This window comes from Rana temporaria, chromosome 10, assembly GCF_905171775.1.
Source record: "Rana temporaria chromosome 10, aRanTem1.1, whole genome shotgun sequence".
Taxonomy (NCBI): domain Eukaryota; kingdom Metazoa; phylum Chordata; class Amphibia; order Anura; family Ranidae; genus Rana; species Rana temporaria.
Window position 1 is genome coordinate 125,633,921 of NC_053498.1, and position 19,472 is coordinate 125,653,392.

Sequence of the window (19,472 nt, forward strand, 5' to 3'; positions counted from 1 at the left end):
CCCATGCTATGGAGCTGAGTAGGGGCCATTGTCCCCTCAGTTGGCAGCCAAGCATCCATGGGAGAGGACACGATCGTCTCTGCCAGTACCAGTGGGTCCGGTAAACGGCAGAGATGAAAAGAGCGCGACATGCATCCTAAAGAGAAACGCACGCAGTTCCCAAAATGACCGGGGTTATGGGAGCTAGCTATCAGGGGCTCAGCAGCCATGATTATCATGGTCTGTTTGCAGAGGGGAGAAACTGGCAGGATCAGCCAGGTGTTACACTGTGCTTTGTAATATGCTTTATAGGAGCAGGATCCATATTTTATTTAATTTTTTGGGGTTAACAAACGCTTTAAGCAACAAATGTCAGAAATAGGCTTAGGCATGAAAGAGCTAATTGAGCAGCTGACCTTTTCTTTATGGATTAGAGGCTAGGAGAAAAAAAATTTACTAAGTCCTTACCAGATCTTCTTCCCTCCAGTTTTCTTTCTGGCGTAGTGACCTAGTGACATTTTAAAAAGTGTGGATTTTGGATAGAGTTGTTTTAAATACCTTTCACAGACCATGTCATTGGTTCAAATAAAAAAAAAAATCGGCTGACAGACTGCAATATGTACCAATATTGTTAAAGGGGTTGTAAAGGTACAATTTGTTTTTCTTAAATAGCTTCCTTTACCTTAGTGCAGTCCTCCTTCACTTAGCTCATCCTTCGATTTTGCTTTTAATGTCCTCATTTCTTCTAAGAAATCCTCACTTCCTGTTCTTCTGTCTGTAACTCCACACAGTAATGCAAGGCTTTCTCCCTGGTATGGAGACTCGTGCTCGCCCCCTCCCTTGGACTACTGGAGAGTCAGGAAGTCCATTACTGTGTGGAGTTACAGACAGAAGAACAGGAAGTGAGGATTTCTCAGAAGAAATAAGGACATTTAAAAGCAAAATCAAAGGATGATGTAAGTAGAGGAGGACTGCACTAAGGTAAAAGAAGCTATTTAGGGGAAAAAAAAAAGATTGTACCTTTACAACCCCTTTAAGCACTTTTTCTCTTCTATATGACTGGCCTGGGCTATTCAGTATAGTACTTGGGTGAATCTATTTAATAATATTGTATCCGTTTAGCATTGCACCAATGTTCTCTTCTCCGTTGTGTGTATGTATGTATATATATATATATATATATATATACACATACACATATATACACAGTACAGACCAAAAGTTTGGACACACCTTCTCACATTCAAAGAGTTTTCTTTATTTTCATGACTATGAAAATTGTAGATTCACACTGAAGGCTTCAAAACTATGAATTAACACATGTGGAATTATACATAACAAAAAAGTGTGCAACAACTGAAAATATATTTCATATTCTAGGTTCTTCAAAGTAGCCAACTTTTGCTTTGATTACTGATTGGCACACTCTTGGCATTCTCTTGATGAGCTTCAAGGAGGTAGCACCCCATCACTCTCCTTCTTGGTCAAATAGCCCTTACACAGCCTGGAGGTGTGTTTGGGGTCATTGTCCTGTTGAAAAATAAATGATGGTCCAACTAAATGCAAACCGGATGGAATAGCATGCCGCTGCAAGATGCTGTGGTAGCCATGCTGGTTCAGTATGCCTTCAATTTTGAATAAATCCCCAACAGTGTCACCAGCAAAGCACCATCACACCTCCTCCTCCATGCTTCACGGTGGGAACCAGGCATGTAGAGTCCATCCGTTCACCTTTTCTGCGTCGCACAAAGACACGGGGGTTGGAACCAAAGATCTCAAGTTTGGACTCATCAGACCAAAGCACAGATTTCCACTGGTCTAATGTCCATTCCTTGTGTTCTTTAGCCCAAACAAGTCTCTTCTGCTTGTTGCCTTTCTTTAGCAGATATTCTACCATGAAGGCCTGATTCACACAGTCTCCTCTTATCAGTCCTAGAGATGTGTCTGCTGCAAAAGGTGGCTACTTTGAAGAACCTAGAATATGAAATATATTTTCAGTTGTTTCACACTTTTTTGTTATGTATAATTCCACATGTGTTAATTCATAGTTTTGATGCCTTCAGTGTGAATCTACAATTTTCATAGTCATGAAAACTCTTTGATTGAGAAGGTGTGTCCAAACTTTTGGTCTGTACTGTATATATATATGAGCTGTCTTTTTTACTCATTAAGTAGTATATTGAATATATATCTTTGATTCCAGTCAGATATTTGCAACTGAAGACAGTTTCAAATTCAAGGTGATTTAAAAGGCCTGCTTGTAGGCAATAATCCTTGTGTTAACCATAACAACCAATTCTTGAAATGGAAACCTTCTTAATAAACGATAAATTACAAACTGCTTTGTATAGCAGCAGCAGTAGACTTCTCCTTTTATGTTACCAACAAATGTTAGAAGGCAGTAAGGCATACAGTCACTGAAAGACCTTTTTACAGACATGAACTTTGAGGGCAACCGAGAGGAAAAATAGAATCAGTCCTGTTAGAGGCAGCTGAAGGGCAATTTATAGCTGTTCAGGAGGCAAAACTGTTGCCTTGAATGCCCCCCCCCTTTTTTTTTTTTAAAAACATCCCAGGTGGGGAGGGACTGTTCATTGAAATACCATGCAGCACAATATCAACAGGCTGTTTTTACTGCTGCCCCGCTCATGTGAACTTAGGCAGGCCAACCACATGGTGCAGGAAAGAAGTTTGCACAATTCCACCATCAACACAGACTGTTCTGAATGGGGAAACCCTCCTGCCGAGCCATTGTCTGCTCCCAGCGGGGGAAGCCGCCCCCACCAGGAGAAAGACAGTGATTATCGATAGTTACTATTGCAGCCGCTAATGATAATCGTAAGAGAATCCAGCAGGCTGGTTGTACTCAAGTGTCGATCGATTGATCAGCTTGGTACATTCAGCCTGCCCATTAATGATTCAAATCTCGGCCGGTTCCTGTTGAAATTCAAACCGTGTATGGCAGGCCTTACAACATCATTATCACAGGAAACATAACAATTCAGCAATGTCTAGTAATAGTATGCGCACACAATGTAGGAGGCATCAGGCACCATCAACACTACAGAAAATAATGTATTACACAGATGTTTATTTAGGGTCGATGTAGATGGAATTAACTGCAAAACTCTGATATGAGGAGAACTTTATTCCAAGAATACAACAGTCAAAAATATATTTTTTTCTGCAAATCTGTCTTTTAAACAGACGAGTTTACTATCGAAATAGTGTTTAACACAGTAACAGATACACAGAATTCTGGTAAGAGACTCGGTAGTATGGCTATATTAGTATGGTGGGGATGTAATTGACGGAGTGGGAGTGGTGCGTGTGTGTGTGTGTGTGTGTGTTTAAGGGGACGGTCTTTGTTATAAGGTTTATTGTTTTCATGCCACACCGAGAAAAGTGAAGAGAAAATAATGGAGGGCCCAAGGTTTCAATATACACTTATCTAAGGGATGGCTCACAAAGTTTTCTAGTCATTTACTCGGCAATATGTGCGCTCCTTCCTGCAGAGTGCTTACATATATGGAAGGAAATTAGGCGCAGACCATTAATCTGTGCAGGTTCATAGAACAAGAGAAAAAATAGGAGCACTAGGGACGTGGACCTACGATATACATGCTCTTGGTTACTGGTTCATTTATATTCCATAACTTGCCATTTTTATACATAAGGATAGCTCTGAATAAGGATGCCACTTCAAGAGGCGATAATAACATAAAACGTACCACAGGGTTAAGGAACATCATCATAAATGTTTCATATACACAAAAAACCCAATATGGATTAAATAGAAGTCCTTTATTCCTCTCTGTGTTCCTTCCTCACATTTAGGAAGGACACTAAGGATGGGGGGGGGGGGACTAACGAATGGTACAGAATTCATGACATCACCTTTTACAACATAAAAACAGTTATCTAACCATGGAGTGGAGTGCAGGTGTATCAGTATCCGTGTATATTGCTAATTGTGTACTGAAGTTATTGTGTATCGCATCTAAAATTTGGTATTTTTTTTTTCTTCTCGTCTTTTGAAAAAATAAAACAGTCCGCTGTCCAGCAGGGGTCTGCCTAATAAGAATGAAGTCCTCTCCACCTTTTACCCTCCTATCCTGGCAGAAACTTACTCTGCATGGAGTTTGGCCTCTTGCCTTTGCATGGCTAACTCAGTAGCTAGAAAGGCTCCTTGGCCAAGTGCCGTGGCATAGGTCCGAGCTTGAGAAAGGGGGAAGGCATTCTGAGTAGATTGGCTTGTTGATCGATGGTGTGGTATTGAATGATAATCTGCCACATTATCATACTGAGATAGTGCAGTTATGGAGCTATGGAGCTTGCTATGAAGTGTTTGATATGGATAAAAGATGGCAGGTTCTCTTTCCAAAGTCTCAGGAATATGGCCTCTCAGGCTGTGGCTCCTCTCTGGCTTAGGTGGAGCTGTATTAGAGACAAACTGCACACTGTCCTCTCTGTAACAGTCTCGGTGAGAATTGTCTGCTGGCCTTACAAGTGGCCGGTCTTTATCTTCCGACAGTCTCATGTCTTTGTGATTGAGCCTTACTGGTTCCTGTGGGTTTACATTGCACTTATTGGTCGAGGAATGATAAGATGCATGATCAGAAGGCATTGGCATGGACTTGGAGTTGTACTCTGCAGGTGGGAATGGTGGACCATTTCTTCCATCAGAAGTTTGCCTGTGTCCAGTATCCTGCTGAGGTGGAGTCCGGTGCTCAGGGTTTAACTCGTGTTGTAATCTACTCCTACTTGTTCCAGTCTGCTTCTGTGGCAGGGATGGCCTCTCTTGGTGTCCATTTCCGTATAGAGGGGGAGGAGGTGGCAGTCGTTCATCACCTTCTATTCTTCCTGGATATCGGCTATCTTTTGATTCAGCAACACTTAGAAGGCCAGGGGTCTTTCCTGGGTCTGACCGGCTTCTGAGATGAATCACATCTAAACCTGCTATATCATCCACTAAAGATGGAGTGACATTATCATACTGAGACATGACAGGTCCCTTAGATCTCGGACGTGGCCTGTTCTCTCTTCTTAAAGACTGCAGCCTGTATCGGTCCATATCCTCCATATCCCAGGAAATATGAATTGGCCGAGGATGTTCTGGAGGCACATCTCGACTGATGAAATTGTGCTCACGTAGAGTTCCTCTTGGATATGGAGCAAGGCCTTGTGATCGATATGTAGCCTTGGGCTGGTGTCTTGTGGTATAAGAAGCAAAATCTCGACTTGGGTAGACGTGAAACTGTCGTAAACGCAAAGTACTATAGGGGTCCATATCATAGAAGGTTCCATCAGCGGAGTAATATGTTGTGTTCCCTGAATAGGGGCTATATCGATAATGTACCCTCCCATTCTCAAAGTAAGGCTGCAGCTGAGTGACATGATAATCTGAAGAGGAACTTGAGGATGGACATGCTTTGTACTGGTAGACTGGGCGTGGGCAGTAGGCAGGTTCTTCATCTGGGGGGACTTCCGTTCTGGAAATGGGAACTGCACGTACAGGAGGCGGTTGTGGTTGCATAGGCACATGCAAAGACTGAACTCGCCTTATGGTAGGATAAGGGGGGGTATCCTCTGAGTAACTTCGTAGACCTGGACTCATGGATCCCATATAGTCTGAACGGTTTCTGCGGGAGTGCTGCAACCCCGAGTGTTTGGCTTGAGTTATGTAAGTGCCATAAAGGTTGGAATTAGAGGAGGAAGTTTCACAGCGGGTGGAATATGGCTGCATGTGTAGAGTGTCAGCCCTGTAGGACTTGGGAATCGCTGCTGCCTTATGATGCACCAATGTGTCGTAGGTATCGGTTTGATTCTCTGGATCCATCTGAGAAGGATGGTGATGCCGGTAACCAAGCTCCGTGATATCTGGCTTACTGGATAGATATGGTCGGTAGGCATCTCCCATTTCGACTTTGTCTTCTGCTTTGGCCTGGGATAGATAGGGATGTCTGTAGCTGGCTCCCTGCTCCATCATATTCTCAGACTTTATAAGAGCTGAATAGTTGTGTCTGGGCAGTGCATCCTCCAGTGAAGATGGCAGCATCATTGTATTCAGGAAGGAGTGATAATTGCTGGCTGTAATTGCCTCATTGTAGTTGGAGTGCAAAGCAGTAGCCAGACGACTCTCCATGGTTCGGACAGGTGGAGCTGGTGGGGCTGTGCTCTGCGTTGGGTGTGATGGGAAAGACTCTGAGCGCTGGTGGAAGTGTGGCCTCGGACTAGGCTTATCTGAGGAAGGGGGTGGGGTGAAGGCTTTAGTAGGGAAGGTGATATTCACTTCACCAGGCCCTGGCAGTGGCGTGTCTTCAAGGGGAATGGATCCTGTCACCTGAAACGTACAACACACAGGCGTTACAATTCATGCCAACAGTTTTTGTATGTGGTTGCATAGTTCTTGTAAATCAATGATTTAAGCCACTTATGCTCATATTAACTAGAATATGTTTTTCTTCATGTTCGATTATACATGTACATAATACACATTAGAAAATAAAATTAAGAATGTTATTGGTTGATATCTGTATTTGTCTTTTCTGCATAGCCATATTTAGCTGGCCATAGATCATTTGAATCTTGGCCGGTAAAGCAGACACTGGCTAAGATTTGAACCATGTGTATATGGGCAGGCTGATTTTACCCAAGTCGATTGATCAATCAACTTGGGTACAATCAGCCTGCCTATACATGATCGGAGCATGTCGGATTTTTCAGCAATAATCATGGTTTTCCCAGCAGGGAGATTGACTGGGTTGGTGTAATTTTCTTGCTTGATTCTCCCATCATCTATGACCAGCTTTAACGGAATATGACTAATGTCATTAAAGGATAGATAGAGTGAGTGTATGTACATGCAGGTATATAACCAAAAAAATTGTAAATGTAAAAATAAAATAAAAGATTGGAGCAGTGGTCATCAACCCTGTCCTCAGGGCCCACTAACAGGCCAGGTTAGCAAGATAACAAATACATCACAGGCGATATAATTTGCTGCTCAGTGACTGAAGTATTCTATTCTGCATCTCCCCAGGGTAATACATAAAATCTGTCCTGTTAGTGGACCCTGAGGATGGGGGGGGGGGGGGTTTACTCACTGCTCATTTACTTCATGTAAACAACATCTTAAAGTGGTTTGTAAACCCTCCTTTTTTTTTGTCATACTTACTTCCACTGTGCAGTTTGTTTTGCACAGAGTGGCCCCGATCTGCCTCTTCTGGGGCCCCCCAGTGCCTCCTCCCCACATTGAGTGCCCACGTGGGAGAAGGCTCTCCTCAGGTGGACACCCGTGTGGGCACACTCCGGAGTTCTGCTTCTGTGTCCATTCACACAGAATGCAGGACTCAGCTAAGGGCCCCCCCCCCTCCCCGTCATTGGATTTGATTGAAAGCAGCGGGAGCCAATGGCTGCGCTGCTATCAATCTATCCAATCAGGGCACAAGACACCAGCTAGACTTGGTGTGCTCGTTCCCGGCCGGAGAAAGATTGGGGTCAGGTAAGTAAAACAGGGGCTCAGGGGGGCTGCAGCACCACAGAAGGTTTTTCACTTTAAAGGGGTTTGTTTTTTATTTTCTAAATAGGTTACTTTAAGCTAGTGTATTGTTGGTTCACTTACTTTTTCCTTCAATAACCCTTCTTTCTAAATGTTTTTTTTCTTTGTCTGAATTTCTCACTTCCTATTTCTCCTCAGTAAGGTGTTCAGTAAGTTGTTTTGAATGACTTTCCACCACTCAGATGATAGTGGAAAGTTTACTGAGGAGAAACAGGAAGTGAGAAATTCAAACAAAGAAAAAAAAACATTTAGAAGGGAAATGGAAGGAAAAGGTAAGTGAACCAACAATGCACTAGCTTAAAGGAACCTATTTAGAAAATAAAAGACGAACCTTTACAACCCCTTTAATGCATAGAAAGCATTAGGGTGAAAAACCATGAGAGGGTTTACAACCCCTTTACGCTACTGAGCTTTGTAAATTAGTTTGTTTTTGAAAAATTAAAAGGAGTCTAAAAGCTCCACCTGCTGGCTAAATAAGAGACTGCAAAATATGTACAAAATCATTACACAATATTCATTTTTTTTTAATGCAATAAGTGTCCTTTCTCCCATTCAACAAAGTAAATTAACCAAATATTTATGTATGATGATTTTCTACTTATCATTTATTTTTATAAAGTAAGCTTTTACTCAGCTTGCAGAGAGATGACATTCTATGGAGTTGAATGAGATCCACTGATGTCGTTGTAAGAATGTAAGTTGCTCATTCAGTAACAAGTCAAAACAGTGCCTGTCTGTATCACCCCGACAGGATGACCAAAAGTCGGACGTTGAAACCCGCTGGTGACCTGAAGCCAGCATTGAGTAAAGGAAACTGATATGTGATGCTTTTTACCGAGACCCATTTATATGTATCAGTTGTGGTGTGTACCATACATGCACTAGGATCTTCAGAGCAATTCATTTTCAAAGGCACTCCGACACACGAATGAAATGCACGTGTTGCTGCATGCCAGAATGTATGGTAATGCTAGTGTTTGTGTTTTTTGAAAAAAGTTCTCGTCTGTTTTTGGTCCATGGCAATCTATTCAGTCATTTTATCACTACATCAGTAAAAGAGAATTGGGGGGGAAAAAATCAGTCCATCTAATGCAAAAGTGAACATTGGCTCAATATGTATGGCAAACATACATTAATCATCCTAAAATGTATAATAAATATACAGATAGTGAACATGCAACACTATTAGATCGCACAAAGTTTGGACTTATGCATGCGTAATGAATGATATTTTATTCCCATTCATGCAGCTTCAAAACACAGATCGCACCATAGATAGAAACTGAACTATTTTTGGTGTGGTTTACCCATGGAAAAAATACAAATGATTTGTACCAGTGGTCTTAAGGATTTCATCTACTAAAAGATTTTGTGTATTAAAAAAAAAAAAACTGAATTCCTTGGCTCTTAAAGGCCAAGTTCACTTTTTTTGTTTCTAAATTCCAGCTCCCCTATGCACCAATATAGCATTCATGTACTTTTTTTGCAAAAACATCAAAGCTTTCCATAAAATCTACAGACACTAATGTCCGCCATCCATGATTCAAAACTCATCTATTACTTCTATCTTACAGACTGTAGGTCATGACACAGGAAGGAATTGGGTACAGAAAAAAGTAATAAAGTGATTCAGCGCTGGAAAAAAATATAATATAAGACTAAACTAAAATAGATTGCAAGCCAGCACTGCAGATATAATCCAAAAAATATCTCAAAGTGAATAAATAAATAAATAGTGCAGCGCAAGTGAATATGCCTAAAAATTCAAATAATCAAAAATAGATACATAATAAAAAATAAATACATAAAGTCCATAAAGTGCAAAGTGATAAAGGTGCTCCAAAAATACAATAGTGATATAAAGTGCAGAAATCTTCATCAGATCTGTGACCCATAGGACAGGATAATCCTCCACCAAGGCTAATGGATGGCCTCTCACCTCAGCGATTCGACCTGTGGCTAGGTCAAAAAGCAAATATCATATCCTCCACACAGTAAATGGCAAGCAGCTTTCAGGGTTCAACTCCAAAAACGTCCACCAGATGGAACCAGCAAGCAATAAACAAATAATCTCCCATAGATCATTCAATGGACCGAGAAAGAGTAAAAAACACTTTCACTGCTTAAAAGGTTTAATAATCACAACAAAAGTTTAAAAACCACTCACATTGTAAAGCACTCTGGTCCGAGTGCAAAGATAGCAGCTTGTACCGCAGCTCAGAGGCCCGGATCAATGTGTACAGCGTGTGTAGGTCTCTGTGAGGCAAACGTGGATGACGTCGTCGGAGCTACGACGACGTCATCCACGTTTGCCTCACAGAGACCTACACACGCTGTACACATTGATCCGGGCCTCTGAGCTGCGGTACAAGCTGCTATCTTTGCACTCGGACCAGAGTGCTTTACAATGTGAGTGGTTTTTAAACTTTTGTTGTGATTATTAAACCTTTTAAGCAGTGAACACTTAGAGTGTTTTTTACTCTTTCTCGGTCCATTGAATGATCTATGGGAGATTATTTGTTTATTGCTTGCTGGTTCCATCTGGTGGACATTTTTGGAGTTGAACCCTGAAAGCTGCTTGCCATTTACTGTGTGGAGGATATGATATTTGCTTTTTGACCTAGCCACAGGTCGAATCGCTGAGGTGAGAGGCCATCCATTAGCCTTGGTGGAGGATTATCCTGTCCTATGGGTCACAGATCTGATGAAGATTTCTGCACTATATATCACCACTGTATATTTTTTGGAGCACTTTTATCACTTTGCACTTTATGGACTTTATGTATTTATTTTTTATTATGTATCTATTTTTGATTATTTGAATTTTTAGGCATATTCACTTGCGCTGCACTATTTATTTATTTATTCACAGGAAGGAATTGACCAGCTGCCCTCATTGGTGCACATCTTGCATCATCCACCCTCCCACTCCCAGGTGCAAGTTTTGTAAATGAAATGCAATCAATCAGCGATCACCCTTCTCACTAAATACACGATCAGATTGCAGAGTGTATGGCCATTAAGGATGAGCTCCGGCGTGTTCGCAAGCCCCACGTGCAGAGCCTGCCAGGAAGTCGGCACCGCGCTGCGCTAATTACAGGCAGTGTGACATTTCCCGATCTCTGCAGCCGCGCATCGAGACAATGTCTCACTGTCTGTGATAAGCGCAGCGCGGTGCCAACTTCCTGGCAGGCTCTGCACGTGGGGCTTGCGAACACGCCGGAGCTCATCCTTAACCCTTTCATGCCTATGCCTATGTATGACATTTGGTGTTTACAAGTTAAAATCCATATTTTTGGCTAGAAAATTACTTAGAACCCCCAAACATTATATATATATTTTTAGCAGAGAATCTAGAGAATAAAATGGCGATTGTTGCAATATTTTATGTCATACGGTATTTGTGCGGCGGTGTTTTAAACACAACTTTTTGGGAAAAATTTACTTTCATGAATTTTAAAAAAATGAAAAAGTAAAATTAGCCCAATTTTTTTGCATAATGTGAAAGATGATGTTATGCCGAGTAAATAGATACCAAGCATGACACGCTTTATAATTGCACGCACTCGTGGAATGGCGACAAACTACGGTAACTAAAAATCTCCATAGGCGACGCTTTAAACTTTTTTTACGGTTACCAGGTTAGAGTTACAGAGTAGGCCTAGTGCTATAATTATTGCTCTCGCTCTTACGATCGCGGCGATACCTCACATGTGTTATTTGAACACCGTTTTCATATGCGGGCGCGACTTCCGTATGCGCTTTCTTTGCTGCGCAAGCTCGCGGGGAGGGGGGCGCTTTAAAAATTTTTTTTTTTGTTTTCTTATTTATTTTTTCTAATATTAAATTTTTTTTTTTTTACATTTTGATCACTTTTATTGCTGTCACAAGGAATGTAAACATCCCTTGTGACAGCAATAGGTCGTGACAGGTACTCTTTATGGAGGGATCGGGGGTCTAAAAGACCTCCGAGCCCTCCTTTGCACTTCAAAGTATTCAGATCGCCGAAAACGGCGATTCTGAATACTGTGTACTTTTTTAAATCCGGCGCCATTGGCATCTGAGAAACCCGGAAGTGACGTCATGACGCCGCTTCCGTGGTTTCAATGCGGACACTGAATCAAAGCCGTTTACGGCTTTGTTTCAGAGCGCGCCGAGACGCTGGAGGCGCCGGATCGGGTCTCCCGGTGGGACGGGAGGCCCGGTCAGAGCGGCGAGAGGCGGCGGGAGATGTCCCCTCCCGCTCCTCCGGCATAACAACCGAGCGGCTTTTAGCCGCATCGGTTGTTATGTTTGGAAAGCCGATCGCCTGCTCTAAACAACGGTACCGGGATGATGCCTGCGGCTGCAGGCATCATCCCGGTATAACCCCTGAAAGCCGAGGACGCATATATGCGTTCCGTCGGCGTGAAAGGGTTATTGGCCATCTTTATACAAGTACATAGGAGGGAGTAAACAGAAACACTGAGCTGTCAAGCCCTTTATTTTTGCATAGCGGTAACTTGCATTCCCACATGAATTTCTTTTTTTATACGCAGCAATCACCCCAAATAAGCTTCAGAACTTTTTTTTTTTTTTTTTTAGAGTGGAGCTTGGTACGTTTTTTACTGCGGTTTTGGTGCAACGTATTTCTGAAATGAAAGGAAACACAGATATGAATGGGACCTCATTGTTCTGGTGGTGTTGCACCAATTTCACTTTTAGGCCCCATTCACATCTAGCGCAGTGGGGAAGTGAAGGTTTTGTGTCTCGTTGTTCCTGTGACACGCATAGGGCAGCCTGCTGATTTAAATGGACTGTGCTACATGTGGCTTATGGGACATGTTGGTGTTTTTTGGGTTGCATGTTTTTTACTGTGTGTTTTGCAGCATTTGCCATTCATTTTTTCATATGGCAAAATGTGTGTTTGCTTCTGTGTTTGGTGTGCCGTTACCAACTAACTAGTAATTTTAGGTGTATAAATTTGGCTATACACTATACAATCCGATTGTACAATCTCCTTTAGATCTGGCATAAATTATGTAGTGCAAGGACCTGCCTGATTGGATACCGAGTGATTGGCTAGATAGGTGTTTCCTCCTATTATATAAATTTGGTAAATCTACAGGAGATTGTACAATCAAATTGTATGGCCACCTTTATACACCTAAAATTACTAGTTGTGCTTTCAGTGCCATTAATTGGTAACGGCACACCAAACACAGAAGCAAACACACATTTTGCCATGTGAAAAAATGAATGGCAAATGCTGCAAAACACACAGTAAAAAACATGCAACCCACAAAACACCAACATGTCCCATAAGCCACATGTAGCACAGTCCATTTAAATCAGCAGGCTGCCCTATGCGCGCCAAAGGAAAAACGTTCACTCCCACTATGCTAGATGTAAATGGGTCCTGAAAGTGAAATTGATGCAATAACACCAGAACAATGAGGCTCTAAAAGAAGTTCTGAAGCTTCTTTGGAGTGATTGCGGTGTGCAGGGCAGCCCATTCAGGTGGATGGGCTGTCCTATGTGTGATGAGTGAACATGATCCAAAACGCTTCCCCCCCTCGCTAAAAAAAAAAAAGCATGTGGGAGTGCGAGTTCCCACTATGCAGAGATGTGATAGGGGTTTGACAGCTGACTGTTTCTGTCCACTCCCTTCTGTGTACTTGTATAAAGATGGCCATATACTATGCAATCCGATTGTGTATTTAGTGAGAAGGGTGATCACGGATTGATTGCATTTCATTAAAAAAACGTGCACCTAGGAATGGGAGGGTGGATGATTCAGGGTGTATGCTAATAAGGTCAGCTGGTCAACTACTTCATGTGTCATAACCTACAGTCTGTAAAGATGCAAGACAGATTTATGTAGATTTTATGGAAAGCTTTGATATTTTTGCAAAAAAAAGTACATGAATGCTATATTGGTGCATAGGGGAGCTGGAATTTAGAAAAAAAAAAAAAAAAGGTGAACTTAGCCTTCAAGTGTCTGTGATAGAAAAACTATGTAGGATACATTTACCTGAGTGGAAGGGCTCAGTCCGGGGGTAATGGCTGATGGACTTGGTCCTGGCATTGGATTCTGACATCTCACAGGGCTGTACTGGATAGTGGTGATGGAGAATGATGAGCTGGTGTTGGTGATTGGCTCTGAGGTAATGGCAGGATGTGTCTCAGTGGCGGCATCTGGTGGTGGAGACAGTTTTTGTGGCGATAGCTCTGATGGTGGCTTCTCATCTGGTGGAGGGGGCAGTGGTAAATCCATGAATTGGAGGTAGGGTGGTCTCTTCTGATAAGAAACTTGTTGGGCTGACTCAGCCAGGGCCAATGCCAGCATCCGGGCAGCATTTTTCGGAGGTGGTGGGGGAGGAATGAAGGAAACAGTGGTGACAGGGACTGAATCCATGGGAGACTCCGTGACGCATGATCCTGGAAATAGAGGATATTTAATCAGAATTATATTTATGTGCATTACTACTGATTAAAATGCGCTCAGCTGGCATATTCTTCCACATTGTGGTCAATTTCTTGCTCTGGTCATCAGGCCTTCTTATGCAAGCAGTGCAGCAACCAGTCACCACTTCACAGCAGGCATTTGATTTCTGATTTGTTGCCAAAATTACTGGACCTTCTGCTTTTATCTTTGATAATCCAAAGGCCTGGATGGTGGTTGTCAAACCATTTCCAAAACACATTTCAACTTGAATATACACCTGGACATACAAGGGCGGCATTTCATCGAACACAAAATTATCTTTTTGTTCACGAATGACCATAAATTTTATAAGAAATATTCAATATTTAAGTAGTTTTCTGAACAGAATCTGACATATATTTTTATGCAACACACCTGTGAAGCGAGATCACATATATCTCTATACCTTATTGTACAGCGTGATGTTATTACAAAGCAAAATGCAGTTAGATGCAGCATCTCACAAAAGTGAGTACACCGCTCAAATTTTTGTAAACATTTTAATTATATCTTTTCATGTGACAACACTAAATAAATGTTAAGTAGTGAGTGTACAGATTGTATAACAGTGTAAATTTCCTGTCTCCTCAAAACACCGCAACAGATTGTATAACAGTGTAAATTTCCTGTCTCCTCAAAATACCGCAACACACAGCCATTAATGTCTAAACCGCTGGCAACAAAAGGGAGTACACCCCCCTAAGTGAAAATGTCCAAATTGGGCCCAATTAGCCATTTTTCCTCCCTGGTGTCATGTGACTCGTTCGTGTTACAAGGTCTCAGGTGTGAATGCGGAGCAGGTGTGTTAAATGTGGAGTTATCGCTCTCTCTCACTCATCATACTGGTCACTGGAAGTTGAACATTGCACCTCATGGAAAATAACTCTCTGAGGATCCCAAAAAAAATAGTTGCTTTACATAAAGATGGCCTAGGCTATAAGAAGATTACATCATATCCAGAGGTTGCCGTAGGGAAATAGATGTATGAGTGCTGCCAGCATTTCTGCAGAGGTTGAAGGGGTGGGGGATCAGCCTGTCAGTGCTCAGACCATACGCTGTACACTGCATCAAATTGGTCTGCATGGCTGCAAGATGATGCACAAACCCTACAGTTTGCTGAAGACAAGCAAACTAAGGACATGGATTACTGGAACCATGTCCTGTGGTCTGAGGAGAACAGGATAAACTTATTTAGTTCAGATGGTGTCAAGTGTGTGTGTGTCTACAGTCAAGCATGGTGGTGGGAGTGTCATGGTCTGGGGCTGCGTGAGTGCTGCCAGCACTGGAGAGTTCATCTTTAAGGGAACCGTGATTGCCAACATGTACTGTGACTTACTGAAGCAAAGCATGATCCTCTCCCTTCGGAGACTGAGCCGCAGGGAAGTATTCCAATATACCGACCCTAAACACACCTCCAAGATAACCACTGCCTTCATAAAGAAGCTGAGGGACTGGCAACGCATTTCTCCAGACCTAAACCCTATTGAGCATCTGTGGGGCATCCTCAAACGGAAGGTGGAGGAGCGCAAGGTCTCTAACACCCACCAGCTCTGTGATGTCATCATGGAGGAGGGGAAGAGGACTCCAGTAGCAACCTGTGAAGCTCTGGTGAACTCCATACCCAAGAGGGTTAAGGCAGTGCTGGGAAATAATGGGGGCCACACAAAATATTTACACTTTGGGCTCAATTTGGACATTTTCACTTAGGGGTATACTCACTTTTGTTGTCAGTGGTTTAGACATTAATGGCTTTATTTTGAGGGGACAGCAAATTTACAATGTTAGGGGCCTTTCACACGGACGGATAGAATGGGGCTTTTAGTGGCGGATTTTCTAGTTTTCTACCGCAGCTAAAAGCACACAATGCTTTCCTATGGCCCCATTCACACACAGCGTTTAGCTGCGATTTCGTTGCATGCGGTTTGGTGCGAATAGAAAAAATAGAATTGAATGCGTCCAGGTGCGATTTAGCGCAGCTATATGCACTTAACCGCAGGTAATCGCAATCTTTTGTGTCAACTGCAGATAGCAGCGTGAAAAAAAGAACAGGAAGCACATCATAATCAAAAAAAATAAAAAGGGTTGCTATGGAAATGACTACCGCAGCTAAACACGTATTCTAAAACCAAAAAGGACTGACTGGAAAGCACTGCTATAAATATATAATCTATAGGGACCTGACACAACCCAGGGGCCACTATATAGACCAGGCTTCGCTAAATAGAAGACCGCGGTCCAAAGTCGGACCACAAGGCAACAGGTGGGAACTGTGATACAAGGAGGGGGCGGACTGAGATAAAAGTAAAGGGGACTAGCTTTGAAATGGACTAGGGTGCCAGAAAAGGGGGTTGTGAAGGGGACTGGTGCAAGTAAGGGCGGGGGGTCTGAGATGCAAGTAAAGAGGACCGGGTGCTGTGGAGGGAGTTGAGGTGCAAGTAAAGGGGGGCTGTGAGGGGTATTGGGACACAAAGAGAAGGGTCTGTGAAGTGGATTAGAGGGCAAGTAAGGGAGGGAAGCTGTAAAGAGAGGCCTGAAATGCAAGTAAGGTAAGGCTGTGATTGGGACTGGGGTGCAAGTAAAGAGGAGCTGTAAAGGGGGCTGGGGTGCAGGGAAGGAAGGCTGTGAAGAGGCCTGTAAGGGTGACTAAGATGCAAGGAAGGGGGCTGGGATAGAAGTAAAAAGGGACTGGGATGCAAGCAAGGGGATGCTGATGTAAAGGGTGGAGGTTTCTGCTGTAAGGTAAAGTAAAGGGGCTGTATTGTAAACGCATTTCATGTATTGTACACAGCTGCTGATGAAGGCGGCGAGGCCGTGCCTTCTAAACACGTTCTGATTGACCAGACCAGCGTGTGGGGTCATCTCCCCAGTTTGAAAGCCCTGGATCACTTCCACCCAGAGACACGCAGCCGATGTCTTCATGAGGCTTATCGAGGCCGGCGCCTGTGGATCCCTCAATAGGAGACTTTCCGGCGGTCCTCCTGTGACACTGCACGTGGAAGCTCCCACCCGCTCAAGTGCCCCAACATTTTTCACGCAAGTTTTTAGTGTTGTTTTATACTTATATACTGAATATATACTGAATAAATTCCTAAGCTGTTTAAAGGATTGGCTTGGCGCTTCTCTCTCCTCCTTTTGTTCACAGTGATCGGGTTCCCCAGCCCGCGCCTGAAGCAGCCTCGTTCCCTTTACAGCCTCCATTTAGAGACTCATTTTTAAGGGTTCATCCCCCAGAACTTTCAATCTACTCACCATTCACATGTTGCACCTTGGTCATAAGAATTTAGTCTGGGGAATTGAAAAGCAATGACTTAAAGAGGTTTTAAAAAAAAAACTTCTGGCAATCACCGGCCCCCCCAGCCCTCCGGTTTACTTACCTGAGCCGTAGACACGCTGTCCCTCTCTCCACAGGGCCCTGGCTCTTGATTGGATAGATTGATAGCAGCGCAGCCATTGGCTCCCACTGCTGTCAAACAAATCCAATGACGCTGGGGGCGGGGGCCGAGTCATACAGTTGGCAGATATGGAGGCCAAATAAATGACTTGGGAGTGTGCCCGCAAGGTAACCCATCTGGGAGAGCGCTTCTCCTAGGGAGGGTTATCTGATGTGGGGAGGAGCCACAAGAGTCGCCCAGAAGTCATGGATTGGGGCCACTCTGTGCAAAACGAACTGCACAGTGGAGGTAATTATGATGAAATGTTTGTTTTTAAAAAAAACAAATCACAGAGGAGGCCCAGCCTCTAAAGTCAGCAGCTACAAAGCACATTTAATATATAGGCACTTACCTGTCCAAGGAGCCTGCAATGTCGGCACCCCAGCCAATTTTCGGATCGGCTGTCGGGTGCTGCTGCCGCCATTCCTGGAAAGGGAATTTGGCAGTAAAGCCTTAGGGCTGCCCTATTGCGCATGCGTGAAGCACACTGCGCTTTCCAATTGGTCTAGCGGTGGAAGGAGGAGGGGGCAGAACTTCCAAGAGAACGGGCCACGGCCCGTCTCCCGAAAGTGGGGAAAGGTACCTGTCAAAAAACAGGTCCCAGTTCCTCCCTCCCCCCTGAAAGGTACCAAATGTGGCACCGGAGGGGGGAAGGAGACAGATAAGCAGAAGTGCCACTTTTGAGTGGAACTCCGCTTTAATCGGCCTATAGATCTAAAACAATAATCCATAGGGGTATATTTATAAAGTAGCGAATGTGACCACCAAACATTCTCTAGAGGTGTAAAAACAAACTGATTAATGCACTTTGAGTGAATCTCTGGTGAATATCACAATAACTGCTTTATAAAGAATCCCCTATTGCTATAGTTCCCTCTGTGTCTTCACTCAGTATGTGCTTCATAACATCTCTAATGAACAATGCTATCAACAAGTTTATTTTATTAGAGAGTTTGGACTCAAGACACAGGTAATCTTGTTTACATCAAGTTGATTACTGTGTGGCTGAGCACATAGGAGAGCCTTTAAGAGGTTGTAAAGGCTGCATTAAGGTAAAAAATCTTCCATCATCCGCTCCCCCCCCCCCCTCTAAATAATTATGTGAATAATTCAGCAGCACTGCTCTCTCTCTCCTCTCAGGACCCAGAGGCAGCAGCAGAAGCCATTGACTCCTGCTACTGTCACTGCAATCCTGTGAGAAGGGATGCTGAATCATGCTGTGTGCTCCCATAGCAGTTTGCTATAAAGTCACTCAGAAGGGGGGAGGAGCCAAGAACGCTAATGGGGGACCCCAGATGTGCAGTTCAGGGCCGCTCTGTGCAAAACCATTGCACAGAACAAGCAAGTATAACATGTTTGTTATTTTAATCAAATAAAACCCCTTTACAATCAACTTTTGAAACCAATTTAGTCTCATTATAGTACTTATTGGCCGTTTGTCTTTATAAACATAAGAATATAATTTTCTCTCCAAATTACATTTTAATAAAAATTCACTAGCTTAAAGCAGAACTTAAAAACCTCTTTACTTTTCTCATAGCAATTTGTACCATGCAGTGTACAATGCGGCTAGTGTTTATTTATTTTTTTGGAGGGGCAGCAAACAACCACCCCCCACTCCGGTCCCCTGAAACCAATGACACAAGCTCACCCTTTTTTTGAAGCCTATTACAGCCTCTGGCTCTAATCACATGCCTAAAAAAACCAAAAAACTCCATTGGAATCCATGCATCCGCCGCCCCAAATGTAGATTAGGGAGCCGCACGCATGGATGGGGGGGGGGGGGGGGTTTGGCGGTCGTGCGCCCTTAATAGATGGGCCGCCACTGTTATGTATACTTGGTGGAGGGTGAGCTTTTGCCATAATTTCCAACACAATTAACTCTAAGGCCCCGTACACACGACCGAACATGTCTGCTGAAACTGGTCCGCGGACCAGTTTCAGCAGACATGTTCGGTCGTGTGTAGGCCCGAGCGGACAGGATTCCAGCGTACATTTGCCCGCCGGGCCTTTTTCCAGCGGGCAAATATTTCCA

The 19,472-nt window shown here is 43.3% G+C and overlaps 1 protein-coding gene across 11 annotated transcripts in view; it reads right to left on the reverse strand.

Moving 5' to 3' along the window:
• Nucleotides 1-3,050: 3,050 nt before the first annotated feature.
• The window catches only part of ARHGAP32 (Rho GTPase activating protein 32), a 298,438-nt gene continuing 282,016 nt past the window's right edge, over nucleotides 3,051-19,472 (reverse strand). For all 11 annotated transcript variants that reach the window (XM_040326218.1, XM_040326219.1, XM_040326215.1 and 8 more), the window contains 2 exons: nucleotides 13,554-13,960; nucleotides 3,051-6,322 (listed from right to left, as the gene is read on the reverse strand). In XM_040326218.1, coding sequence (XP_040182152.1) covers nucleotides 4,106-6,322; nucleotides 13,554-13,960 — 2,624 coding nt within the window. In that variant the 3' untranslated portion in view covers nucleotides 3,051-4,105. The remainder of the gene's footprint in view (nucleotides 6,323-13,553; nucleotides 13,961-19,472) is intronic.